Consider the following 24,286-nt stretch of genomic DNA (forward strand, 5'->3'; position numbering starts at 1 on the left):
TAAATCTTACCTTAAATTTACATGCTAGGTTACACAACTCAAGAGGCAGCAGATAATGTTTATCAGTGTTTCTTAACTTAGGGCAATTTGCTTCTGAAAGTTATGCCATTTACATTAACACCAGAGCTCCCTTGGGGCTCTTTTAAAGAGAAAAGTGGGGTAAAAATATTTTAAATGGAATTAAATAAATAAATAAATATTATTGAAACTTCAAGCTTTTATAAGCCGCTTGGAGAAGATTACTGAGAGATGGGTTACAGAACAATAAATAAAAGGAAATGCTATCTTCCCTCTTACACATACCCACACTCACATACTTCTGAAGGACTGAATTTCAGTTCTGTTATTTGTCACATTGGACACTCTTGACCTAATCCTTTAAAAATATACAATTAATTGTCTGAGCAGATCAGTCACAAAATGACTTTGGAAAAACAGTGTCAGTGACACCTGATGTGCCCCACAAAGGTCATATTAGCATCTCTTACTGGTTTTCTGGCATATGAATGAATGTGCCTGCTTTGCTATTCCATTGTTTATAGTAAATATGTATTTTCCAAGGCAGTAAATATACATGAAAGGTAAGCAGATGTCCAGTATTTTCCACAGTTAGCGTTTGCAGCCCGACCTGTCACCCTGACAAAAACAGGCAAAGCTGCATCATAACAGTAAGTCATCTTGTCTTCCTTTCTGTCTTTGCCACTGTTTCATTGTTTTTATTTGAATTATTCTTAGGATCCCTTGCATCGTTCTATCAATAAATCTGCCACATGTAGAGACACTAGCGTTTGCTTCTTCCGCAGAACATAAAAGAAGGAGGTGCTTGCATGCATCTGTGATTGTCGAAAATGTGTGTGGCTTTCAGTGCTCTTCAAAGAAAATTTGAGAAACAGAGAAAAAGAGGCAGCAGCAAAAAATAGTTAAGCTCAGTTCTACAACTAGGTACCTTTCAGAGGTGATTCAACCCAGAATCTGCCCTTGCTGGCTAGAGATTATGGGAATTGTGGTCACACGCATCTCAGAGACATCCGCTTGGGGAAGAGTGATGCTTACAGTTTTTGAAGGGTGGTTTGAAGACTGATTTACGAAGCAATAGAGGGTTGTTGTTTTTCCCTCTGGGGATTTCAGGAGCTGTTACAATACTGAGCTGTGTTTCTTTCTGGAGAACCGTGGTCATCAACGTGAACCTTACAATTGTTTCTCGGAGTTTCTTGAATTCATGCATGTGTTATGTCAAAACCAATACACAGCAACTCTGACAGGGCTTTCAAAGTAAGTAAGATAGTTAAAGAGTGGGTTTACCAGTGCCACCATTCCCAGGGAGTTTCCGTGGCTGAACTGCGATTTGAACCCGGACCTTCTGAGTGCTAGTCTGCCACTCTGTTCACTACGCCACAATGGGCACTCATTTGAAGTCATAATTTTTGTAAAAGATTGTTAGTGACAGAATGAGATTTTTCAGCAGGTTGGTTATATTTGTTTCCCTCTTCTTTAGAAGGAATTTAGAATTCACAGAATCAAGAATCAAATGGAACCTTTATCAGTCTACTTTGTTCAGGCTTTGTTTGTGATTTTGAATCAGAGAGAAGAAAAAGTAATAAACAGGCTTGCAGGACTTCACCTTATTTCGCATGGCAGAGCTTGAAGGCGGGCAGAGAAAGAGAAAGTCTAGAAATCATCCTGGCCAGCGATTGAACCTTCCGAAACAGTTGAACCAAAGAGAGAGAACCAAAGCTGTCTGGGGGATTTTGGGATTTGTAATCTAAAAGCCCAAGCCTTTAGACCTCTATAGGCTACAAACATAAGAAATCCATTTGAGGGTTTGTGGTGTGTTTGTAGTGTTCACCAGAGGAAATGTAGATTTCATTGTTTTGCTCCATCTCTCAATAGCTCAGTGGCTTAGACATCTGGCTGCAGGGCCAGAGGTTTGGTAGATTAGTGCCCCCACTGGGCCTCCTTGGCAGGGATTGGACTCAATGATCCATAGGGTCCCTTCTAGCTCTTCACTTCCAAGATGACGACTGGGAGATATGATAAAAGCTAAGATGCAGAAAATGTAAACAAAGAGATAGTAAATCACTTAGTGATTCCTTGCTTTCAATCTGGTTTCTTTTAGTATTGTAAGCTGCCTTGAATCGTTTCATACATACATACATACATACATACATACATACATACATACATACATACATACATACATACATACATACATACATACATACATACATACATACATACCGTATTTTTCGCTCCATAAGACACACCTTTCCATAAGATGCACCAATTTTTTAGAAGAAAACAGGAAAATATAATCTGTTTTCTTCGCTCCATAAGACGCACAGACTTTCCACCCTCCTGTTTTGTGGGAAAAAAGTGTGTCTTATGGTGTGAAAAATACGGTACATCCATCCATCCATCCATCCATCCATCCATCCATCCATCCATCCATCCATCCATCCATCCATCCATCCATCCATCCATCCATCCATACATACATACATACATACATACATACATACATACATACATACATACATACATAAAAATAATCAATCTCTGCATTGTTCTGTACTGAAGATTGCGACTCCTGTATTGGCTGAGAGTAGAAGCACCCAGAAACATGGCAATTCTCACATTAGAAAAACTAAAGATTAAAATTACTGGTACACTAGACAAAGGAACCAATTAATTGCCTATTCCAGTTTTATTGATGTTGCCCGTGGCATACACAGCTGTTTTCCTTTTTTTATGTGGAACATTGTTGTTTCCTCAGCAGCAGCATTGTTTGGCTCGTCCAGAGGAGGTCACTATTGAGTTACTTTTTTTAAACTCACTTTTGTGAAAGTTGGGAAACTGGCTGGCTGATGGAAGGTTGTTATAGAATGTTTGTGAGTCTGAATCAGAGAAGAAACAAGTCAACAGAACTTTGTACCATGTGTGGTGAAAAAAGTCGTCCTTGGTCATACAGAGTTTTCCACAGTCAGGCAAAGAATGGAACACCTGAGAGAGAATTTTCAGTGGCCACACTCACCTTGGAATTCCCGCCTTCTGAAGGGCTGCCTCATTGCACTTCTGTTGAGGATGTTCCTCTGGGAAGAAGCAGAAAACTCTCTTTGTTGACTGGCTTGCAGCTGATAAGCCTATCCCTACATAGTTGTATAACCAAATCACTGCCCTCCCCACTTCTCAAATTAAAATCAAGGAAAGATTAGTTCGGAATATCTGTGCATTTTGAGTGAACAGCAGAGAATGCCAGGACTATAATGTGGAAAGTAAGAACTACCACTTTTTTTTAAAGGGATGGAACACCAGAGAAGTCTAGCCTCTAGTTACATAGAGAACTAGGTACAGAATGGAATTGGCAGAACCAAGGTGAATGTAGGGTAATTTTGCACTGACACAGTCCTTTGTGAGTGCAATGAAGAACAGGCAACTTCACACCTATGTCAGTGTACAGTGGACCCTCTACTTACAGAATTAATCCGTATTGGAATGGTGGCTGCAGGTCGAAAAGTCTGTAGGTCGAGTCTCCATTGACCTACAATGCATTGAAAACCGATTAATCCCGTACCTGGCTGTTTTTGTTCCATTTTTGTTCCATTTAGTTTTTTTTTTCTGGTCTGTAGTTCGATTCTCTGGCTGCAAGTCGAACCTAAATTTTGCGGCCAGAGAAGTCTGTAACTTGAAAAGTCTGTAAGTCGAGCCGTCTGTAAGTCGAGGGTCCACTGTACTCTGTACCCCTCAACATGTACTATGGGAGACTTGATGTTAGCTGCCCCCAAATGTTCTTGATATTGCCCATCAGTAAGTGAAAATTGTCTTATATATTTATTATTGTACTATAGTGCTTCTGACCGAAACAAGGACAAGTTTTTAATTATTGTATTTTTGTTCATGTTTTGGTGACTGTTCCTTCTGTTACCTGCCTTGAGCAATCATCCAAATAGTTAGTTGTGTGTCATCAAGTCAGAAACAATGTATAGCAACCCTAATGGGACTTTCAAGGTGTGTGGAATATTTAAGGAAAGGCTTTTATCAGTTCTACACCTCCAGTGGGTTTCCATGGCCAAGTGGGGATTCAAACCCAGGGCTCCTGAGCCCTCATCCACCACTTATCCACTACACCACACTGGGTACCTCATCCAAATCAATACTTACCAAATAAATAAATTTGAGGTCTCAACCAAGGCACAAAGATCACTTTGATAGCAACAAACATTAAATTGTAAGCATTTAAAGCATTTATTTGCTGCAGACCTTTTGGTAAGCCCGTGTGTAATCTAAAACAATACATAATGATGTGGAAGTCAAATATTATTTGTGATGTTGGATCTGCAATCAAAGTCAGGTGATGTTCATGTTCACAGAAGGACTGTTGTTTAGTGGTTAGAGCCTAGACTTTATTTGTAGACACTTCCAGGTTTAGTAGTAGAAATCTCCAGTTAAGTTGTTTTTTTGTTTGTTTTGTTTTTGTTTTGTTTTTTTTAAAGAGAGAATATTCTGTGAATGGAAGGACCCCAACTTAAAAGTCCAGAGAACTTCTGTCTGGACAGAATCAATATTCCTTTCCCAGTTCTGTGCCAGCTGTGTTAGGTTAAAGCTCTCCATATTGCCTGCAGTCTAGCACATCTGGAGGATGTCTGTTTGGGAAAGACTAGAATAAATATACTGGAGTACATGGGCAAGTATGTGGACCTAGTATTAGGCTGCATCTCATGTGCCATCTGAAGATACAGACTACAGCAACCTTGTTGAAGTCAAGAAAGTATGTGTATGTTCAGTCTGTACTGCAGCCCAAACTCTGTTCATGACCCCTTTTGTGGGGGGCTACATGTCCCAGAATTTAGTTATCATTGGGAGGGAGTCTGGAAACTGTAGTCCAAAAAATGACTTTTCTAGGATCTGGGTCAATTCTTGATGTTCTCTTAGGAGGTACAGTGGCTTGAATGCACAGGATGCCAATGAAGGCTGGAGGAATTCCCAGTTTTACATTCATGCACGTGAAGTTTGAAAGCTTACAATGATAATGGGGAGAGTTTATAGAGTTAATCCTGGTTCTTCTTGTCAGTCCTTTGAGTTAAATGCTTAAATGGTTAAAACTGTTCGAACTTCAGTCCAATCCATTCTGAGTTATCTAGATGAAAATGGAACCTGACAATCTCTTTGTCCAATACATATGTCAAACCATTTGTTAAACCAAAATAATGTCCTTTTTCTGAAGCTTACAGTAAAATCAATAACCATCCTTAAGTCAGCCTGCATGCCAAAAGGACTTAACAAATATATAATCTTCTCAGGAAAAGGAAAAGGAAAGCAAACCCATATTGCTATGTTACTGAGAACTGGGAATGTTTAATGTGCATTTAATTTTGACACCCCAGTTAATCTATACATGTTGTGTTGTTATGGGAAATGTAATAATTTGCTGTTAAAATACCTTAAACTGGTCCCAGGGCTTGGCCTGAAACATGTTGAGCAGAAACATGGTAGAAACTAAGCAGGTTGAGGGACTGCACCTGCCACCCTGAGTTCCATGAGGAACAAGAAGAAGAAATAAATGAAATAATAAGCAAACACCTGTGGTTATATAAACCAGTGGTTCTTAACCTTGGGTTACTTAAGTGTTTTTGGACTACAACTCCCAGAAGCCTTCAGCACCAGCTGTGCTGGCTGGGGTTTCTGGGAGTTGCAGTTCAAAAACACTTAAGTAACCCAAGGTTAAGAACCACTGATATAAACCAAGAACTAGTAGACAGAATTAGCATTTAGTATTAAGATTATACACCATATTCAGCTGAATTCCAAAACACTTGGGCTATTGCTTCATGGGTGGAGCAAAGGGACCAAAGCAAAAAATGAAGCGTGCTGCTTATACACTGCCCCATAGCGCTTAAAGCACTCTCTGGGTGGTTTACAGTTTCATTATGCAGGCTACACATTGCTCCCCCAGCAATACGGGTACTCAGTTTACTGATCTCAGAAGGATGGAAGGTTTAGTCAACCTCAGGCCAGCTGGTTGAGATTGATCCTGAGTCGTGAACAGAGTTTGGGCTGCAGTACAGCAATTTAACCGCTGTTCCACAAGGACCAATGGTGCACACAGGGCAGAATGGGAACCTCCACAGATTTGTCATGTGAAATCTGCCATTTTGTCATGTCCAAATTTGCAACATTTTTTAAAAAGCCATCATACGAGTCAAAGCAGGAGAAGAACATTGGAAGTATTTATGCCTTATAAGGAGATTGGCAGCTTCATGCCACCCCATGAAGTCCAAGACTTCTGCATAGTCCAATCACTGAGATGCTGGGGAGAGTCTTTGAGCCAGCGCACCGGGCTTTATATTCTCTGGCGGCCAATATATGTGATATTTGCCTTAGCTGCTGTGTGAAGTGGAGGGTTTGCATCTGTAGAACATAATGGGACTATGTTCTTTTTCTTTGTTTTTTAACTTAATTTGTCATAACTAATGGGACTGCATGGGAACGAATGTCTCTGTTCTTGCATGGGTTTTTAATATTCAGGTCAGAAATTCTCTTTGGGATCTTGGTGTCTATCTTTCAGCGCATGCGCACACACACACCCCCCCCATTTGGTTTCTCTTTTTCGTATGGGAATGTCACAGTCAACACTTGTAACCCGTCTCTCATGCTTCTGCTTTTCTTGTGTCAGGAGGTGAGAAAACAATTCTGGTGGTGCTGTGCAGCTGTCTCTGAAGTTGAAGTCTTTTTTTTTTTTTTCATCTCTCCATTCACAGGGAAAGGGCATTGTTGTTTTCCTGAAGATCTGATAGCTCATAAATGCTTGCGCAGACATGGATTGTTTGGGAGTATCCCCTAAAAGGCACAAGGTGAATTGGGATACAAGATCCAGTCCTTCACTTAGCCAAACCGGGAAGCCAGTGCAAAACCCTCATGTTTTATTTATTTTGTTAGCTATTTTAATAACTAATACTATTGGGAAAATTAGTGGATTCCATTGATGAGGCCAAGGAGGAGAGTCACAAACTATGTTTCCTTCTAATTTTCCGGAGTGCTGCATGGAAGCTCCGACACTGGCGTAGCTTCGGCAGCAACCAGAAGCAAATGGGTGTTAACACTTGCTCAGTGCAGTGGGACACACCTGTGCGGCTTAGGGGAAATGTTGGTCACAAAATATCTAGGACATTTGGAAGGGAAGGAATAACTGATGTGAAGTGAGAGTGGATCTTGAGAGTAGCAAAACTGGAGAAATAAATGGTTACAGTCAGACATGTCATTTAAGAGTTTAAAAAATTAATAGTGTTATTTGTGTTCTCGAAGGCTTTCACGGCTGGGATCCGATGGTTGTTGTGGGTTTTTCGGGCTGTTTGGCCATGTTCTGGAGATTTTTCTTCCTAACTTTAGGAACCCACAACAATCAATAGTACTATTTATTTGTTTTATTTTATTTAAAAGTTATAGCCCACTTTATATTGTATGAGTAGGTTACAAAACTGTATTAAAGCATTTCAAACTTAAGATATTTAAAGGAATTTAAAATCAAACAATGCAACATTAAGACATTCCAGCATTAAAAATATAACACTAAACCCCTGCTTAGGCCACAATCCTCAGCCCTGTTCAAAGGCTCAAATAAATAAGGACATCTTGACTTGGCACCAAAATGATGCCAATGTTGGCACCAGTTGTTGCTTCAGGGGAAGGGCATCCCACAGTTGGAGTGCTACTGCAGAAAAATCCATCCCTCATGTATTGCAAAAAATGAGCTGTTCTTAGTAGTGGAACACAGAGGGGGCTTCCCCAGCAAATCTTAGTGATCAGACAGGTTTATGTTCTGCAGACAACTACCAGTTGTCAATAACCATGAATTATATGGGTCTTACTCTCAGGTACATGTATGCTGCAAATACACAATAACACATCCATTAAGCTAGAGAAATGGGATTTAGAGGTGGAATGGATATCGTAAATACTGCTGCTACTAACAGATTCAAACTGTTAATTAAGCCTGCCCGGTCTGAATGTGTGCAGGTAACCTCATCATTGTTAAGTGTACTGTATACTGACTGGTTTTGGATGTGATGGTGGACTGTGGTGCATCTCTCTCCCATCTTTGCTGGTATGACTGGAAGGAGGAAATCAAGGGCTTTGAAATAGTTTTCTAAGTAACCAGGGCTTGTCACAGTGTGTGAACTGGACACACTTTATTTAGGGTCTAAAGAAACAAGCTAAGGGTATAAACCTAAACCATGCCTTGAGATTGTCTTTTTTTCTTGTAAACATTATTTTTGCCTAGTTAATCCAGCTTTGTTCAGCCACACACTTGAAATTAGTTTAAAACTAAAGCAAAAGAGCCCAATCTGCAGCTATGCCTGAATAGTGGCTCACAACTCCAAGATTTATTGAGATTATAGTAAACTTTGGTTTAACATTGACCAAATATTATTTGGTCAACGTCCTGTTGCATAGTATTGCACTAGAGTAAGCCCATTGATTAATGAGTATTTAGTGAGTCAGCTCCTCAATAAGTTCCATTGATTCAAATGTCCCTTCTCTGACTGCAACTTACTTTGGCATAGTCAGTCACTGTTAGAGTAGGCTTATTAGAATCAGTGGAACATATGGAGGAGCTGACTCACAAACCCACACTGATTGAGTGGCCCCAAACTAGTGCCATTTGTTACACTAAGCAAGAGGATTTTGGCCATGGATGTTACTTCCTAAAGACAGCATTTGGAAAGATGTTTATTGATTCCTTGAGTTGTATTGATATTATGTGCCATCAAGTCAGAACTGGCTTACGGTAACTCAAGGGTTTTCAGGGTAAGTGAGGTGATGAACAAGTGGTTTTACTAGTTTTAATTTCCAGTGAGTATTACTCGATCCACTGCACCACACTGGGTACCTCTGAGTTGTATCGTCGTTGTTTAGTCGTGCCTGATTCTTCGTGACCCCATGGACCAGAGCACGCCAGGCTCTCCTGTCTTCCACTGCCTCCCAGAGTTGTGTCAAATTCATTCTGGTAGCTTCGAGGACACTGTCCAACCATCTCATCCTCTGTCGTCCCCTTCTCCTCTTGCCTTCACACTTTCCTAACATCAAGGTCTTTTCTAAGGAGTCTTCTCTTCTCATGAGATGGCCAAAGTATTGGAGCCTCAGTTTCAAGATCTGTCCTTCCAGTGAGCACTCAGGGTTGATTTCCTTTAGAATTGATAGGTTTGTTCTCCTTGCAGTCCAGGGGACTCTCAAGAGTCTCCTCCAGCACCACAATTCAAAAGCATCAATTCTTCGGCAGTCAGCTTTCTTTATGGTCCAGCTCTCACTTCCATACATCACTACAGGAAAAACCACAGCTTTGACTATGTGGACTTTTGTTGGCAAGGTGATGTCTCTGCTTTTTAGGATGCTGTCAAGGTTTGTCATCACTTTCCTCCCAAGAAGCAGGCATCTTTTAATTTCGTGGCTGCTGTCTCCATCTGCAGTGATCATGGAGCCCAGGAAAGTAAAATCTGTCACTGCCTCTATATCTTCCCCTTCTATTTCCCAGGAGGTGATGGGACCAGTGGCCATGATCTTAGTTTTTTTGATGTTGAGCTTCAGACTGTTTTTTGCACTCTCCTCTTTCACCCTCATTACAAGGTTCCTTAATTCCTCCTCACTTTCTGCCATCAGAGTGGTATCATCTGCATATCGGAGGTTGTTGATATTTCTTCCAGCAATCTTGATTCTAGCTTGGGATTCCTCCAGTCCAGCCTTTCGCATGATGTATTCTGCATATAAGTTGAATAAGCAGGGAGACAATATACAGCCTTGTCATACTCCTTTCCCAATTTTGAGTTGTATAGTCAAATACTAATTTGAGATCATTGCAATGACTACTAATGACTAGTAAAGTTTCTAAATCCTCTGTTTTTCACGAAAATTTTCTAGACTGTTTTAAATAGTTAATCTTTCTATTGCAGAATTTATGATAGCATTTCATCAGATGTCTGACTAATTTAACTAATAATGCATGTAACCAATTTAAACAATATACATTTTGTTTAAAAAACAACCAGCAAAATCCACCCCATCACCATCCACCCTTGAAGCTTAAAAGATAGTGAGACTTCTGCCTAACAAGATAAATGGATTTCTAATCAAATTATAGCTTTTAAAATGAAATGAGTACAGTATTTTGAATTATCATTGGAAATGGACCAAAAGTGAAGTTTTGTCCTTATGTTGTATATGCTGTTTAGAAGAACTAAAAACATTGAAGGGTTTGACCTAAAAGGTATTGAAATTTGCAGATACTTCTCAACAGATGGGAGACTTTATTTGAAAGGTCCTTGATGCAAAACCTCTGCCCTCACTAGAGTGGCACAAGAAGCAGCATTCAATTCTGTAAATGAATCCAGAGTCTGCACAATCTGGAAAATTATTCTTAATTCTCATTTGGAATAGTTTGTTCTTTTAAATTGGTCTGATGTAGTGAGGAGAGTAAGTATTTATTTTATTTTTTTTAAAAATGTTACCCTGCCTTTCTCCTTGAAAAGGACCCAACACGGCTTATAACCTTGAAAGACAAATTTTAAAGTTGAAAACAATGTGTATGCAATTGTGGTTAACAACATTAAAAGACAGCATTTAAAGCCAAGAACAATGAGTATAAAGTGGCATCTTAGATCATTACAAGACAATATTAAAGCTAAGAACAATATGTATTATAGTATATATTTTTAAAATGCCACTCTGAGAAATGGAAAACACAAAAATGGAAAACATCTCAATGCGATCGCAAAAAATGTGTCGCTATGCGGATTCATTGTTAAACGGTGCGCTCGTTAAGCGAGGCACCACTGTATGTGGGTGCAGCAACAGAAAAGGCCCTCCCCTGTGTCCCCCAACATGGCAGGACCGAGAGAAAGGCCTCTGTTGATGATAACACCTGAGCTGGCTTATAATGGGAGATAAGGTCTTTGAGATAGCTTGGAGCCAGTCCATTTAGGGCTTTATAGGTTTAAACCAGCACTTTAAATTGTTCCTGGAAACTGATCGGCAGCTAGTGGAGCTGATCTAACGGGGGGATTATATGATCCCTGTAACCAGCCCCAGTCAGCAGTCTTGCAGCTTCATTTTGAACCTGCTGAAGTTTCCTGACACTTTCTAGATAATGGCCAGAATTATTATTATTTTTTTATGTTTTCTTAAGGTTTGTGTAACTTGTCACAGGTAAATGTGACTAATTGATGAGGTGCCGAGATACATCTCAATTTTGCAGTTGGTTCCATGACCAAGTACGTACAATATATTAGCCACAATTATCAGCAGCAAGTCACGTGAATCTTGCACAAGCACCAGTAGCATTTTGACCAGTATTTCTGATATGTAAAAAGGTGTGTGATATGTTTTGTCAGTCGTAACATCTTTCAAACAGCTTTTTTTCTCTCCTTACAGCGGTGCCTCCAAACATTGCTGACCTAAGAAATTTAGAGGTACTGAATTTTTTCAACAATCAGATCGAGGAATTGCCAACTCAGATTAGCAGCCTTCAGAAGCTGAAACACTTGAACCTTGGGTGTGTATCATTTCCTGGCCAGTTGCTTAGATTTCCTGCAAGGATTCACAAGAGTCTCCTTCATGCATTACAGATACAGTGGTGCCCCGCTAGACGATTACCTCGCAAAACGGTTTATTCACTAGACAATGAGTTTTTGCAATCGCTATAGTGCTTCGCAAAGTGGCGTTTCCTATGGGCGATTTTCATTGGATGATGTTTCGGTCCGTCGCAAGACGTTTTTTTCAGGACTGTTTTTCGCAAGATAGCAATTTTGACAGCTGATTCACGCTTCACAAAACGGTTTTCCTATGGGTGATTTCCGTAAAACGATAACGATTTTGCCCATTGGAACACATTAAATGGATATCAGTGCATTCCAATGGGGAACCGCATTTCACAAGACGAAGTTTTCACAAAACAGTGATTTTTGCAGAATGAATTAACATCGTCTTGCAGGACACCACTGTAGTATTTTTTTCCCTCATTACCAAACTAATTATGTGTAGATTATTTTATTTTTTCCTTGTCAGGCAGCATCCAGACAACAGGTAATACAGTCTGTGTGAATTTTAATATGGGGGAAACATAAGCAACATATGATGCATAAAAAATTTTGCTACCTTGGTACCCCAAACAATGCCTTTACAGTCTTTTGTTATCATTAGGATGAACAGACTCAACACTTTGCCACGAGGATTTGGCTCCTTACCAGCTTTGGAAGTTCTAGACTTGACTTATAATAACTTAAATGAAAAATCCCTGCCTGGAAACTTCTTCTATCTAAGTAAGAAACTGTTTTCTAAAAATACTTTAAATCACCCTGAAAAGTTGTTTTACTCTCTGCGGGTAAAATTTATTTGAGAATAAAAATTAAAAAAAAACTAGGATTTGAAATATATGCCTCTTCTGTGAGCAGCCTTGAATATTTCTACATAGCTAGGCAATCTGTATCTTTTGATCTACAGTCAGTTTATATTTGTAGGAGTAAGTGGATAGCCATGAGAGCGTTCTTTGAGGTGCGGCCTTGGTCATATTTCCTTGAATGTTGTTCAGTTTTATGTTGAGCTGAAACTTTAGGAAATGCTGCTACCCCTTGGGATGGTTAAGGAAGGTGTGTATGTATGTGTGAGAGAGCGAGAGGGAGGAAACAAGCCATTATCTGGTTTAAGAATCAGGTCTTGGATCAGTACATGGAATTCTTCAGGTCAATGCATAGGCCTCAGCACCTACAATTTTTCATAGAGTGCCGTAACTAGCAATTTTGGCACTGAAGATAATTAGCACTGTTTCCAGTCCAGTCTCTCCCCCCCCTCCTCTCTTAAAAAGGAAGTGGAAAATGTTCCCCTGTGCCTCCCCAAAAGAAAACTGGAAAGTGAGTAGTGCCAGGAGATAAGGTTCCCAAGCATGCTGCCTTAGGTTTTGAGCATATAAATATGACAGGATATAAGTGAAATGTATTTTAGGAATAAGCTGTCCGTTTGGATCTGTGTATTGTATTTTTCTATGTATAAGACGCCCCCACTTTTCTAACCCAAAATTAAGAAATCTGTAGGGGGGAAAGGGATCAAAGCAATCCCACAACTGCACAATCATTTTGATCCCTTTCCCCTTTATACAGCCACAGGATTGCTTTGTTTCTTTTCCACCTCCTTTTATTAAGCCCAATGGGACTTAGCAAGCAGAGGGGAAAGCAGGGATCAAAGCGATCCTGCAGCGCTTTGATCCCAGCTTTCTTTTTGCTAAGGATTAGCAAGTGAAGAGGAAAGCAGAGATCAAAGCCCTGCAGGAACAATTTGATCCCTGCTTTCCCCTACACTTGTTTTTGTATTCTCCTCAGCTTACTTCCGTGTATAAGACAACCCTCAATTTTTAGTCTAAAAATTTTAGACAAAAGTATAGTCTTATACATGGAAAAATACAGTCATTTATATTAAATGACTTTTCTGTAAGAAGTGTGTGTGTGTGTGTGTGTGTGTGTGTGTGTGTGTGTGTGTGTGTGTGTGTGTGTGTGTGTGTGTTTAAATGTTTCTAGCCTAGTCTCTAGCAACAGATATTTATTTATTTATTTATTTATTTATTTTATTTATATGCCGCCCACTCTACCCAGAGGTCTCTGGGCGGCTTACAATAATTATAATTCAATACAATAAGATGATTAAAATACAATTATAATACAATTAAAATACAATTAAAATTGCCATCATCAGGACCCACAGTTGTTATTTCAATTAAAAGCCTTCTGGAACAGGAAGGTTTTGACCTGGCCACAGGGTAGGCCACAGTCAGTAAAACGACATTACAAGAATTTAAACAATTTCAATGCTTTTAAGACACTTCAAAACCCTTTAAGCAATTTGAGAATTCAGCTGAAACAAATTGAGCAAACTGAAAGGTGATAAATTTTAACCAGAAACCCTGCAGCTGCTTCCCCATTTACTTAGGAATGACACATGTATTTTTAATCATAGTATGAGTGAAGGAATCCTGATACCACTCTTTAATACACGATAGTCCATTGTCGGTCCTTTCTTAATGTCGTATTTCTGCACTCTTTCCCTTTCCTTTCAAAAAAAATACAAACTCATAGGTGAATTGGAAATCTGATTACTATAGAAAGAAGGAGGAGTACACTCCTTAGTGCCCTGATTTGTTATGCACCCAGAGTTATTTTATAACATTGCAAGATCTAAACATTTGAGAAAGGTTGAGGGAGAAGCCACATACCTCTCTATGGATCTAGTATCTTTTATTTATTCCTGGAATATTGTAGATGCAGATGTTATGCTGGTATGACGTGTCCATCATTTTAGATGATAAATCAGCTTGCAGTGTGTCCCATTTCTATATGCTATTCCATGGCAAGGTGAAACCGCTTTCTATTTTCCTTCAATGTCTTAATCTTGGTCCCTTCTTTGTAAATTGAATATTTTGCTATAGTATGGAGTTATCTCTTTGATATCATGGCTTAATCTCATGGAATTCTGGGATTTGTAGTTTGGTGCTAGCAAGCTGTACTGTACCTCCCTGTTGTAAGCAGAGAGTTCCAAGTACATCACCAGACCACAGATTCTAAAATTCCCATAGCATAGACTCATGACAGTTAAAGTGGAGTCAAACTAATATCTGTTTTGTCTGTTTAAGAGCACCTTTCCATAATAAAAATAACCTCCCTCCCCACTGTTTCTATTGGTCTCCTTACGCTGTGTGCCTATGAAAGTTGAAGCATGTTTATGAGCCATACCATTTTGGTGCCCTAAGGGGGGAAATAATTAAAATCAGTTAAATCTCTAGTTACCTCACCTGTATTTCTCTTAGTTCAGACTTTGTTCTTTTTTTCTTTATGAATACAAAGAAGATCAGTATAGAATGTTCACAAATCTTCGGGTTCTTGAATGTTCTGTTTGGTTTTCTTTGCACAACCAGAAGAGAAGCAAAAGGATAAATCCATCCAGAGGTTTTAAGGGAGGTTTATGGATGCAAAATAAGATAATGACTAGTAATTGGAAGTGATAAACTGTAGTGGCTTCTGTTCTGGCAGGTTAGTATTGCAACTGTGTGCCACAACCTGCCAGAACGTAATGTTACAGGAATTGTTAATTGTGTCAGTCTTTTTGGATATAGATGTTTTCCTGAGCAGACCAAGACTACAATAAGCCAGTAAATCTAGGTTTGACCTGCTTGTTATTATTGTGAGCCTTGGGTATGTCAAAGGCTTTTCACCAAGTCAGGGTTATTAATCAAACCTGACACTTTTTTATTGATCAGGCCTCAAATGGTTCTGTTGTATGCCACCCTGTTTATATATTGCTGTTTAATTTGCAGCCACCCTGCGTGCACTCTATCTAAGTGACAACGATTTTGAAATCCTGCCACCCGATATTGGGAAGCTCACAAAGTTGCAGATAGTAAGTAATTTATCTAAATTCTTGGGGAAAAAAATCAATTCACTTTTGCGGTCCTTGTAAGAGTAGAATCAAGTCAATTTGCAAGACGTAGGGGGTGGTTTTGAAAGAAGAAAGTACACATGGCGTAGCTCTTGTTAATCAGCCGACACTTGTTACAAAATAGGAGGAACTGAGGTTTTAGGCTAGGATGTAGTAACAAAAAGAAAGAGCTCTGTATTACAGCTAGGTAAGATACTTATTTATTACAGATTTTGACCTGCTTTCTTTCAGCCCAGAATGGTTCTGATAACTCTGTGTATGTTTCTGTCTGTCTCTCCTCGCTTTTCTCTGTCCCCTACCCTCCATTTTGTTTAAAGCTTAGCCTTAGGGACAATGACCTGATATCCCTCCCCAAGGAGATTGGTGAACTCAGTCAACTTAAAGAACTTCATATCCAGGGGAACCGTCTTACTGTGCTGCCTCCTGAGCTAGGTGAGTTTGATTTGGTGGTGGAAAAGAGGTGACTTAAATTTGCTGAGACGTACCTCTTCTTTTTAAGATGGTAAGTTGCCCAAAAAGGCGTTTTTTTAAAAAATGAAATGGTCGTGGCTCCTCTTTCTGTTTTCTCTTGATAGAAACTGGCCAATTGACACTATAACTTTGGTGAAAATTGAATTGGGGGCAAAAATGTCTAGGCTTACATTTCACCTCTGGCTAGTGTAGCAGTCCGTACTGCATCCAATTAATTATCCTTGAATGTTTGCATTTTCATATGACTCTTTTAACCAACTAATTTATTACAGTTTAACAGACTAAAAAAATGCTTCACGTTTGACTAATGAAAGATACCTTTGTGTGGATGAGATATCCTCGCCTTTTGAACAAAAGGAAATCACTGTTAAGGCTGCACCAACTCTGTATTTCTTGGACGTTCTTTTCATCCTGCATTGTTGTCTAAAAGAGGCAGCTACTAATACTCAGAGCTGATACCTATGAGTACTGTTATCTGTTAGCACAGTACATTAGAGTGATGTGTAGGATCCCAGGTTGCTTAGCCCCTAGACACTGTTACTGAAGATATAATCCATGAGATGGTAGTAGCCATCCATATATACATACACTTTTTAGTTGTTTCCCCCATGTATTTAAAAGGTCATTTGCTGCAGGAAGATATGAACTGATTCACTGGAACAAGAGAGTTGTCGCCAGATACATCAAAGACCAAAAACCATTTTAAAAAAAAATCCTGTACTGATTCTAATGACTTACCTTGCAGCAACATTTTAGAAAACAAAACTGGGTAGGAAGAATGAGCCAAAAAAAACCCCACCTTACCAGATGCAATTGGCAAGTGTTCAGTAATACTTGTTGCATTATTTGGTTCACCGGTATTACTATTTAAAATATTTCAACATCGTTGATAGTAGCCCTGAACAAAAGACTTACTAGTGCCCTGATCTGGGCAGAATAATTCGAAAAATCAAAGTCTTTCATGAAACAATGAAAAGAGGTTACGCTAACAAATGTTTGAGATATGCAAAGGTAACAGTTTTGTCTACATACTAATGAGAAGTGTATGATTTATTGTTCTGCTCTTTGTCTTTCTGTATAAATTCTGAACCAATCTTAACAAACAAATTCTTAACAGACACCAGAGGTTGAAAAGGAAGAATGATCATAGAACAAATAAAAGGGAGAGGAATTAAGGTAGCAGGGGGAAGGGAGGTTTCTCACTATTTATGTTATTTTTATTACTTCATTGCATTGTTCTAGAAATGGGATATCCGTTCTCCTGGAGGAAACGAATACGACTATCACCGCCAAAAGTGGCTGAGCCCCTTCGGACTCATCCCCCAGAACCAGCCAATTAACTTACCAGTCGCAGCACGCACAACCATTGTTGTTCACACTGTACCAATCACAGACGTAGCCCAACTGGCCCTTCCCCACCTCCTTGTACTGCTGTCCACTGGTGAGGAGGCAGGATGATGAGTCTCTCTGCTCAGAGGCTGAGTGGTGAGCATCACAGGGAGTGGAGAAGCGCCAGTCAGCATGGCATAAACAACAAGGGCCGTGCAGGCCACGGCGCAAGTGGTAAGTGGACCAGCTAGTTCTGAGTGTGGGTCCAAAGCGCCTGGCCACCTGAGGTGGCAATATTCGTATTCGTCTCCTCTGGTATATGAATATCCCATCTCTACATTGATCATTTAGATCAGGACATATTCCCAGAGCCTAGAAACTAAGTAATGGGCACAACATGAGTAACTGAAATAACACCAGTCAGCCAGCTGTTGGGAGCCTGGCAGACATTTCAAGGAGAGGATGTTCCATTAAATAGATGTCTCTGCTCCCCCAAGGAACCACTCTCCCTTGAAATTACCAAATGGGGACAAAAAGGATCGACATTTCTCTCATAATGTGCAGCCTATCTAATAGCCCTATGGAAGGGAGAAAAGCATGGAAAAACCAAGAAGTTCATCTGTGAGAAAGGATGCCACAGATATTCATCAGAGCATCTAAATAATGCAGCTGGATCAGAATCGTTGTGTTTGGAAGAATATTTGGCTAATAAAGAGGTTTCTATTCATAAGGAAGATTTGGAATCATTATGATAATTCATTTTCCAAATCAGTTTTCTGTAGCATTTTAAAGGACTGCTGCACAATGGAAAGAAATGGCACAAGTTGAATATGGAAACCACCATTACAAAATGGAGCTTTCCTTTTGGTTGCTCAGCTAGCAGCAATTACTTTAGAAACTAAAGCCATGAGATTACTTCATTATCTCATGGCTTTCGTTTCTACAAGGCCTAGAAACGAAAGCCATGAGATAATGAAGGCAACTCCATCACCACACAGCCACAGCAACAGACAGACAGTAGACTGAAGGGGATACCAAGGTATTTTCCCTTGATGGGAACCATATGATCAAGAAGGGTTCCATGCTGAGGTGTAGACCCAAGTAGAACATCATGTACTCACTACACAAGTATCCAAGTTTCAATCACTGGCTGTAGTTTAGAAGAAGCCATACTTCTCCCTCTTTCCATAGGAGGGAGTGTAGTGGTGAGGCTGTTACAAAAATACGTGGGAGATCCAGTTTTTAGCCCCCAGAAAGCCACAGAACTCACTGGCCAAAATCTTGTTGTTCAGCATAGTAAATCTCAGTTGAGTCAATGGGAGTTTGGTGAATCAACTCCCTGATAGACTTCCTTTAGTGGAACACATGAAGGTGTTGACTCACTAAATCCCTATTGGTTCAGTGGATCTACTTTAGTGCAATTTCTACACTAAGCAACAGGATTTTGGCCACTGAGTGAACTTGTGCCTGCCACTTTCCTAATTCTCCCCCTATGCTGGATCTGCTTCACACAGTTATGATGATAAAATGGTGATGAGAGCTGAGTGATGTACACTGCCTTGAGTTCACAGAAACATTGGCAGTTTATAGATGTAGCTGATAAATAACTAATATGCCACCAGAGTGGGTACGAGGAGTCACCCTGTTCAGACCAGGGGGGATAGTGCGGCGCCTATCAGCTGTTTAAAAAGCCTTGCTTACGGCACCGATCAGCTGTTTTAAAAGCATTGCTTTGCCATGATCGGTTCCCCAGGCAGGGGAACCGATCATCGCAAAGCGAAATTCCCCCATAGGGAACATCGGAAAGCGATCGCAAAATCTTCATCGCAAAGTGATTTCATCATTATCTGAAGCAATCGCTATGCGAGGCACCACTGTACTTCTACTCTCACAGAAGTAGCTAGGCATGGTGGGTTTGTTTCTTGTCCTTGTATGCCTAGGTTGCGATTCACTCATTTGGTGGCCCAGCAGTTCCTTTTTCAAGCTCCACTGCAGTGAATAGTGCAAGAACAATCCAGTGTTCTTGCGTTGGCACCTCTTCCTCTCAGAATAGGGCTGGATTATGTCCTGACAAATGCCATATCATTTTCTCTTTGGGAAGCAAATCACGTGGTGTCAAAGTAATAAAAAATGTAAGCCCTAAAGTGTCGAGCAAAGCTGAAGGAAAACCATGGCAGGGATGTTTTCACATATACCCTAACTGTAAGTTCTGTTCAGTGGATTTATCCCTTGCTTAGCCTTTAATAAAACTGGATCCAGGGGTATTTATACCCAAATAAGAAAATAAAATTAATTTCTTCTAGTGTCAGAAAGGGAATGTGTCCTCTCAACTGAAGTAGAAAAGGGCGCTTGAACTTCCGCTTTAGTATCATTTGTGAGGGGAAAATTGAGATAATCCATGAGCATCCTTTTGACAAAAGAGGAAGAAAATAAAACATGGATAATTGGAAGGGAGATAAAAAGAACAGAAAAAACACAGATAAATGTCAATGGCAGAACAGAATATGACCGAGTCAATCTCTGTTGATGTTATCCTTACTCTTTTTTTTTTTTACAAAGCATTCTGTTTTTGCTACTTTCTTTTCAATTATGCTACTGCGTTAATCACTTAAACATATGTTCTAAATAGTATAAACCTCTCTGGAAGTAGGATGAAAGTTTCATTTTTCTCCTATGAATCAGAGGGTCATTGCATAGTCATCAATTTCCAGCATGTCTTAGAGGCATATCTAAATTGTACAGGATACAAATGCTAACACGTTGTTGACCTTGTACCTTTTCAAATTCAAGTCTTAACTAGATAATGCAGGAATGAGCATATTTTGTGCAGTATTTTTTTTTCTGTTTGTTTTTCAGTTGATTCAAAGGTTATTTTATTCAGGGTGCTTCCAATACAATTAGAAGAAGAAGATCTGAAGTACTGGCAGGGATTAATTAATAGATTTTGTAATCAAGGTAAAAAATCTAGAATAAATAAAAGATATTGGTATAAAGTTCAAAAAAAATGGAGGTTTATATGTATATGTATATATGTGTTTTTTTTTTTTAACTTATATGTCGCCCACAGTACCCAAAGGTCTCTGGGCGGCTTACAACATTTAAAATACAATAAAAAGACAAAGCAATTAAAAGGCAATTAAAATATATACTCTAAAAATTGCCACCAGGTCCCACAGCTGATATTATTTCAATTAAAAGCCTTCTGGAACAGGAAGGTTTTGACCTGGTGCCGAAATGTCATCAGCATGGGCGCCAGACGAATTTCAGTTGGAAGGGCAATCCATAGTCTGGGGGCAGCTGCTGAAAAGGCCCTTTGTCTACAAGCCGTCCCTCTTACCTCCTTAAGGGACAGCTCTTTCAAAAGGGCCACTTGGCTAGATCTTAATTGCCAGGTAGGTTCATATGGAAGGAGGTGGTCCTTCAGGTATCCAGGCCCCAAGCCATTTAGGGCTTTATATGTCAAAACAAGCACTTTGAATTGGACCTGGGCAGCAACTGGTAGCTAATGTAATTTAAACAGAATCTGCTTGATATGTTCCGTAGTGGTCCCACCACTCACCAGCCGCGCAGCTCGATTCTGAACCAGCTGCAGTCACTGGACCATCTTCAAAGGCAGCCCCGTGTAGAGCGCATTGCAGTAATCTGTGTGAGATGTTACCAGTGCATGTTTAACTGTCATGAGACTCCGCTTGTCCAGGTAGGGCTGTAGCTGGCATAATTTCTGAAAAAAGGCACCTCTGGCCACCGAATCCACCTGGGCTTCCAGTGTTAGACTGGGGTCCAGGAGCACCCCCAAGCTGCAGACCCTGTCCCTCAGGGGGAGTGTAACCCCATTCAGGGCAGGGAAATGGCCCTCCAGCCTGTCCGGTGAAGCACCCACTAACAGCGCTTCCGTCTTGTCAGCATTGAGTTTCAATTTATTAACCCTCATCCAGTCCATTATCGGGTCCAGACACGAGTTCAGCACAGAAACTGTCTCACTTGGATTGGTGGAAAATGAGAGGTAGAGCTGAGTGTCGTCAGCATATGACTGACTCCTCAGCCCAAACCTCCTGATGACCTCTCCCAGTGGTTTCATGTAGATGTTAAACAGCATGGGGGACAGGATCAAGCCATGAGGAACCCCATGACATAAATCCCATGGGACAGAGCAACTGTCCCCCAGCACCACCCTCTGGACACGGTCAGCCAGGAAGGAGTGGAACCACCGTAAAAAATCCGTTTCATCCAGCAGCGCCTGGAGTTGCCTGACCACAACCTGCTCCATCACTTTGCCCAAATAAGGAAGTTTCGTCACTGGTCGGTAGTTAACCACCAGCCTTGGGTCCAGGTTAGGCTTTTTAACGAGTGAACGAATTACCGCCTCTTTCAAGGTGGTAGGGACCACTCCCTCTCTCAAAGAGGCGTTCACAGCCTCCTGGACCCAGGTGTGAATCTCCCTGGCCGATCTTCCAATTAGCCAAGATGGGCAAAGGTCGAGTGGAGTGGTGGTAGAACAGACAGATCGAAGCACCCTGTCCACATCCTCAACAATTGAAAATTGTCTCAAGAATAAAAAATTATTATATAGCGAGTCAGTTAATATTAATGCAGATATTATATATAACAAAGGAAAGTTAAATTTGAAATCCTCAGAATAAATGGGAATGTTGAAAAATATTTATTTAATGTAGTAAAAAATACAAAAAAACAGCTGAACAACCCTTTTTTTAAGAAACATGTTAAATGTACAGAATAGATATAAAAAGAAGTTATGTCCCTTTACGTCACCATTAAAATTAGTGACTGAAAAAGAAAACTTCCCAGCAAACTTGAAGGGTTTAGTTGATTTGTTTAAGGTCAAAAAAGTTGCTAGATTGAAGGATTGGATGATTAAAATGAGATTGAAAGATCAGATGATAGTTAAACTTCAAACTAATAGATTGTCATGGTATAACTATATCCAATTAGATTGTTGGACAAATGGATGGCTGAAAATTAATGGCAAATGTAGAGAATACACTAAGTACAAACAATTTCTACCATCACATGAAGATATGCAGAAAGATGCTTTGAGGAAGAGAGCAGTAAGTAGAATATATAACCTAATTTTGGAACAAGAGGAAAAAGAGACTGAAACAAAAGGTTTGAAATCAATTTGGGAAAATGATTTAAAGACAGAAATCAAAATAGAGGATTAGATAAACATTTGAAGGATGAGAATTTTAAGATTGATGTCGGTAAGAATAAAGGAAACATTTTTAAAAATCAGTTTATGGTGGTATATGACTCCAGTGAAAATGAATATAATAAATTCAGATTATTATAAAGCTTGTTGGGAATGTGATGAAGAAATTGGCACGTATTATCATATATGGTGGGAGTGTAAATGGATTCAGAAATTTTGGAAACTGATTTTTAAGGGAATATGTGATATATTTGGAAAAGATATTGAATTCAATTCTAAAATTGCTTTGTTGTCAATTTTTGATAAGATAGAACTTGATTATCGTTTGAAGGAATTGATTCACAATTTTATGACAAGTGTTATAGCTAGATTTTGGAAAGACAAAAATGACATTAAATTAGAAGATTGATATAATCAAGTATGGGACATTGCATTAAATGATAAATTAAGCACTGAACTTAAGATGAAAAGAGGGGAAATAAGTTCAAATATTTTTATGTTATTTGGGGTAGATTTGTTGAATTTGTACTAGTGAAAGGAAAGGGGAAAGCCTCTAAACAACAATCAATACAATTTTGGAACGGAAGATTGTATTAAAAGTATTCTTCTAAGGTGTCCTGTGGGTATGGGGTGTACGGTAGTTTAGACTGTGTAGTAAGTTTTTTGCACTTTTGTATTTGTTTTTTTTTCTGAAAAAAAAATAAATAAAATCAAAAGGTTATTTTTCCAAATGATGCATTGATTTGAAGTCATCTTGAACCCTGCTCAGCTTCTTGGAAGATTCTGCAAGCGGTGAAAATGGGAACAGAGATGAGGCCATCCTGGATCCATGTTTGGCCCAGCTTCCAGCTCCCCTGTATTCTCTTCAGCCTTTTTCCTTCATCCCCCAGCTTTACAACATGGAGCGCTGAATTCTGAATATAGTTTCTACTCAACATTCTACTAAAGATGGAACAAGTGTGATGCACATTTTGAGAGGCATGATAAGTCAGGGGCCCTAGTCATGCGCAGCTTTCTACTTACTCTCCTTTAAACTGAATGCAAGTTAGATTTCCCATCAGGCCTCACGCGTTGGTGCAGCAGGTTAGGGAAAGAAGGGGCTGGAGTATAGCAGAGCATGGCAACATGCATTTTCAGAACGTATTTGCGAAGGCTTTCACGGCCGGGATCTAATGGTTGTTGTGGGTTTTTTGGGCTCTTTGGCCGTCTTCTGAAGGTTGTTCTTCCTAACATTTCGCCAATCTCTGGCCAGCATCTTCAGAGGACAGGAGTCAGAACTCTGTGCTGTCCTCTGAAGATGCCGGCCACAGAGACTGGCGAAACGTTAGGAAGGACAACCTTCAGAAGACGGCCAAAGAGCCCGAAAAACCCACAACAACCATTTTCAGAACCTCTCTCACTTCCAAACCTTACCCATTCTCGTCAGTTCCTGCCCAAAGGCTTTAGAGATGTCTAGGTGGTTAATGAAGATCTTCACTTACTCAGCATTTGATTAAAGCATCTACTCAAAAAAGTACTGAATTGTGCAGGATTAACTGCTATGGGGTTAGCTGAGCAATTCTGCAGCCTCAGAGATAGCCCTGGTTAGCTCCCACGTTACCGTGTCGCGATCAAGTCCTAAGTCGGTTCTCCTTGAGATCAGCTATTTTCCCCTCTCTTTGCCCTCATTCCAGCAAGGGTTCCCTTAATATTTGCCACAAGTACAAATAGCAGTTTTCACTCTCAACTCATATTTGAAGGGCATGCACTAGTGGGCATGCTTGTAACCTTTTCCCGTAGCATGGATTTCCAGTCGTCACAGTTATGCCTGGCCAGAATCCTGTTCACTTACGTGATCAGGTACAGGCAGTTTGT

The 24,286-nt window shown here is 39.9% G+C and overlaps 1 protein-coding gene across 2 annotated transcripts in view; it reads left to right on the top strand.

Annotated features, from left to right (window-relative positions):
• The window catches only part of RSU1 (Ras suppressor protein 1), an 82,505-nt gene that overhangs the window by 12,968 nt on the left and 45,251 nt on the right, over positions 1–24,286 (top strand). For both annotated transcript variants that reach the window (XM_073003114.2, XM_020806661.3), the window contains exons 4-7: positions 11,419–11,539; positions 12,187–12,305; positions 15,344–15,426; positions 15,783–15,897. In XM_073003114.2, coding sequence (XP_072859215.1) covers positions 11,419–11,539; positions 12,187–12,305; positions 15,344–15,426; positions 15,783–15,897 — 438 coding nt within the window. The remainder of the gene's footprint in view (positions 1–11,418; positions 11,540–12,186; positions 12,306–15,343; positions 15,427–15,782; positions 15,898–24,286) is intronic.

The sequence above is a fragment of the Pogona vitticeps genome, chromosome 6 (genome assembly GCF_051106095.1).
Source record: "Pogona vitticeps strain Pit_001003342236 chromosome 6, PviZW2.1, whole genome shotgun sequence".
NCBI lineage: Eukaryota > Metazoa > Chordata > Lepidosauria > Squamata > Agamidae > Pogona > Pogona vitticeps.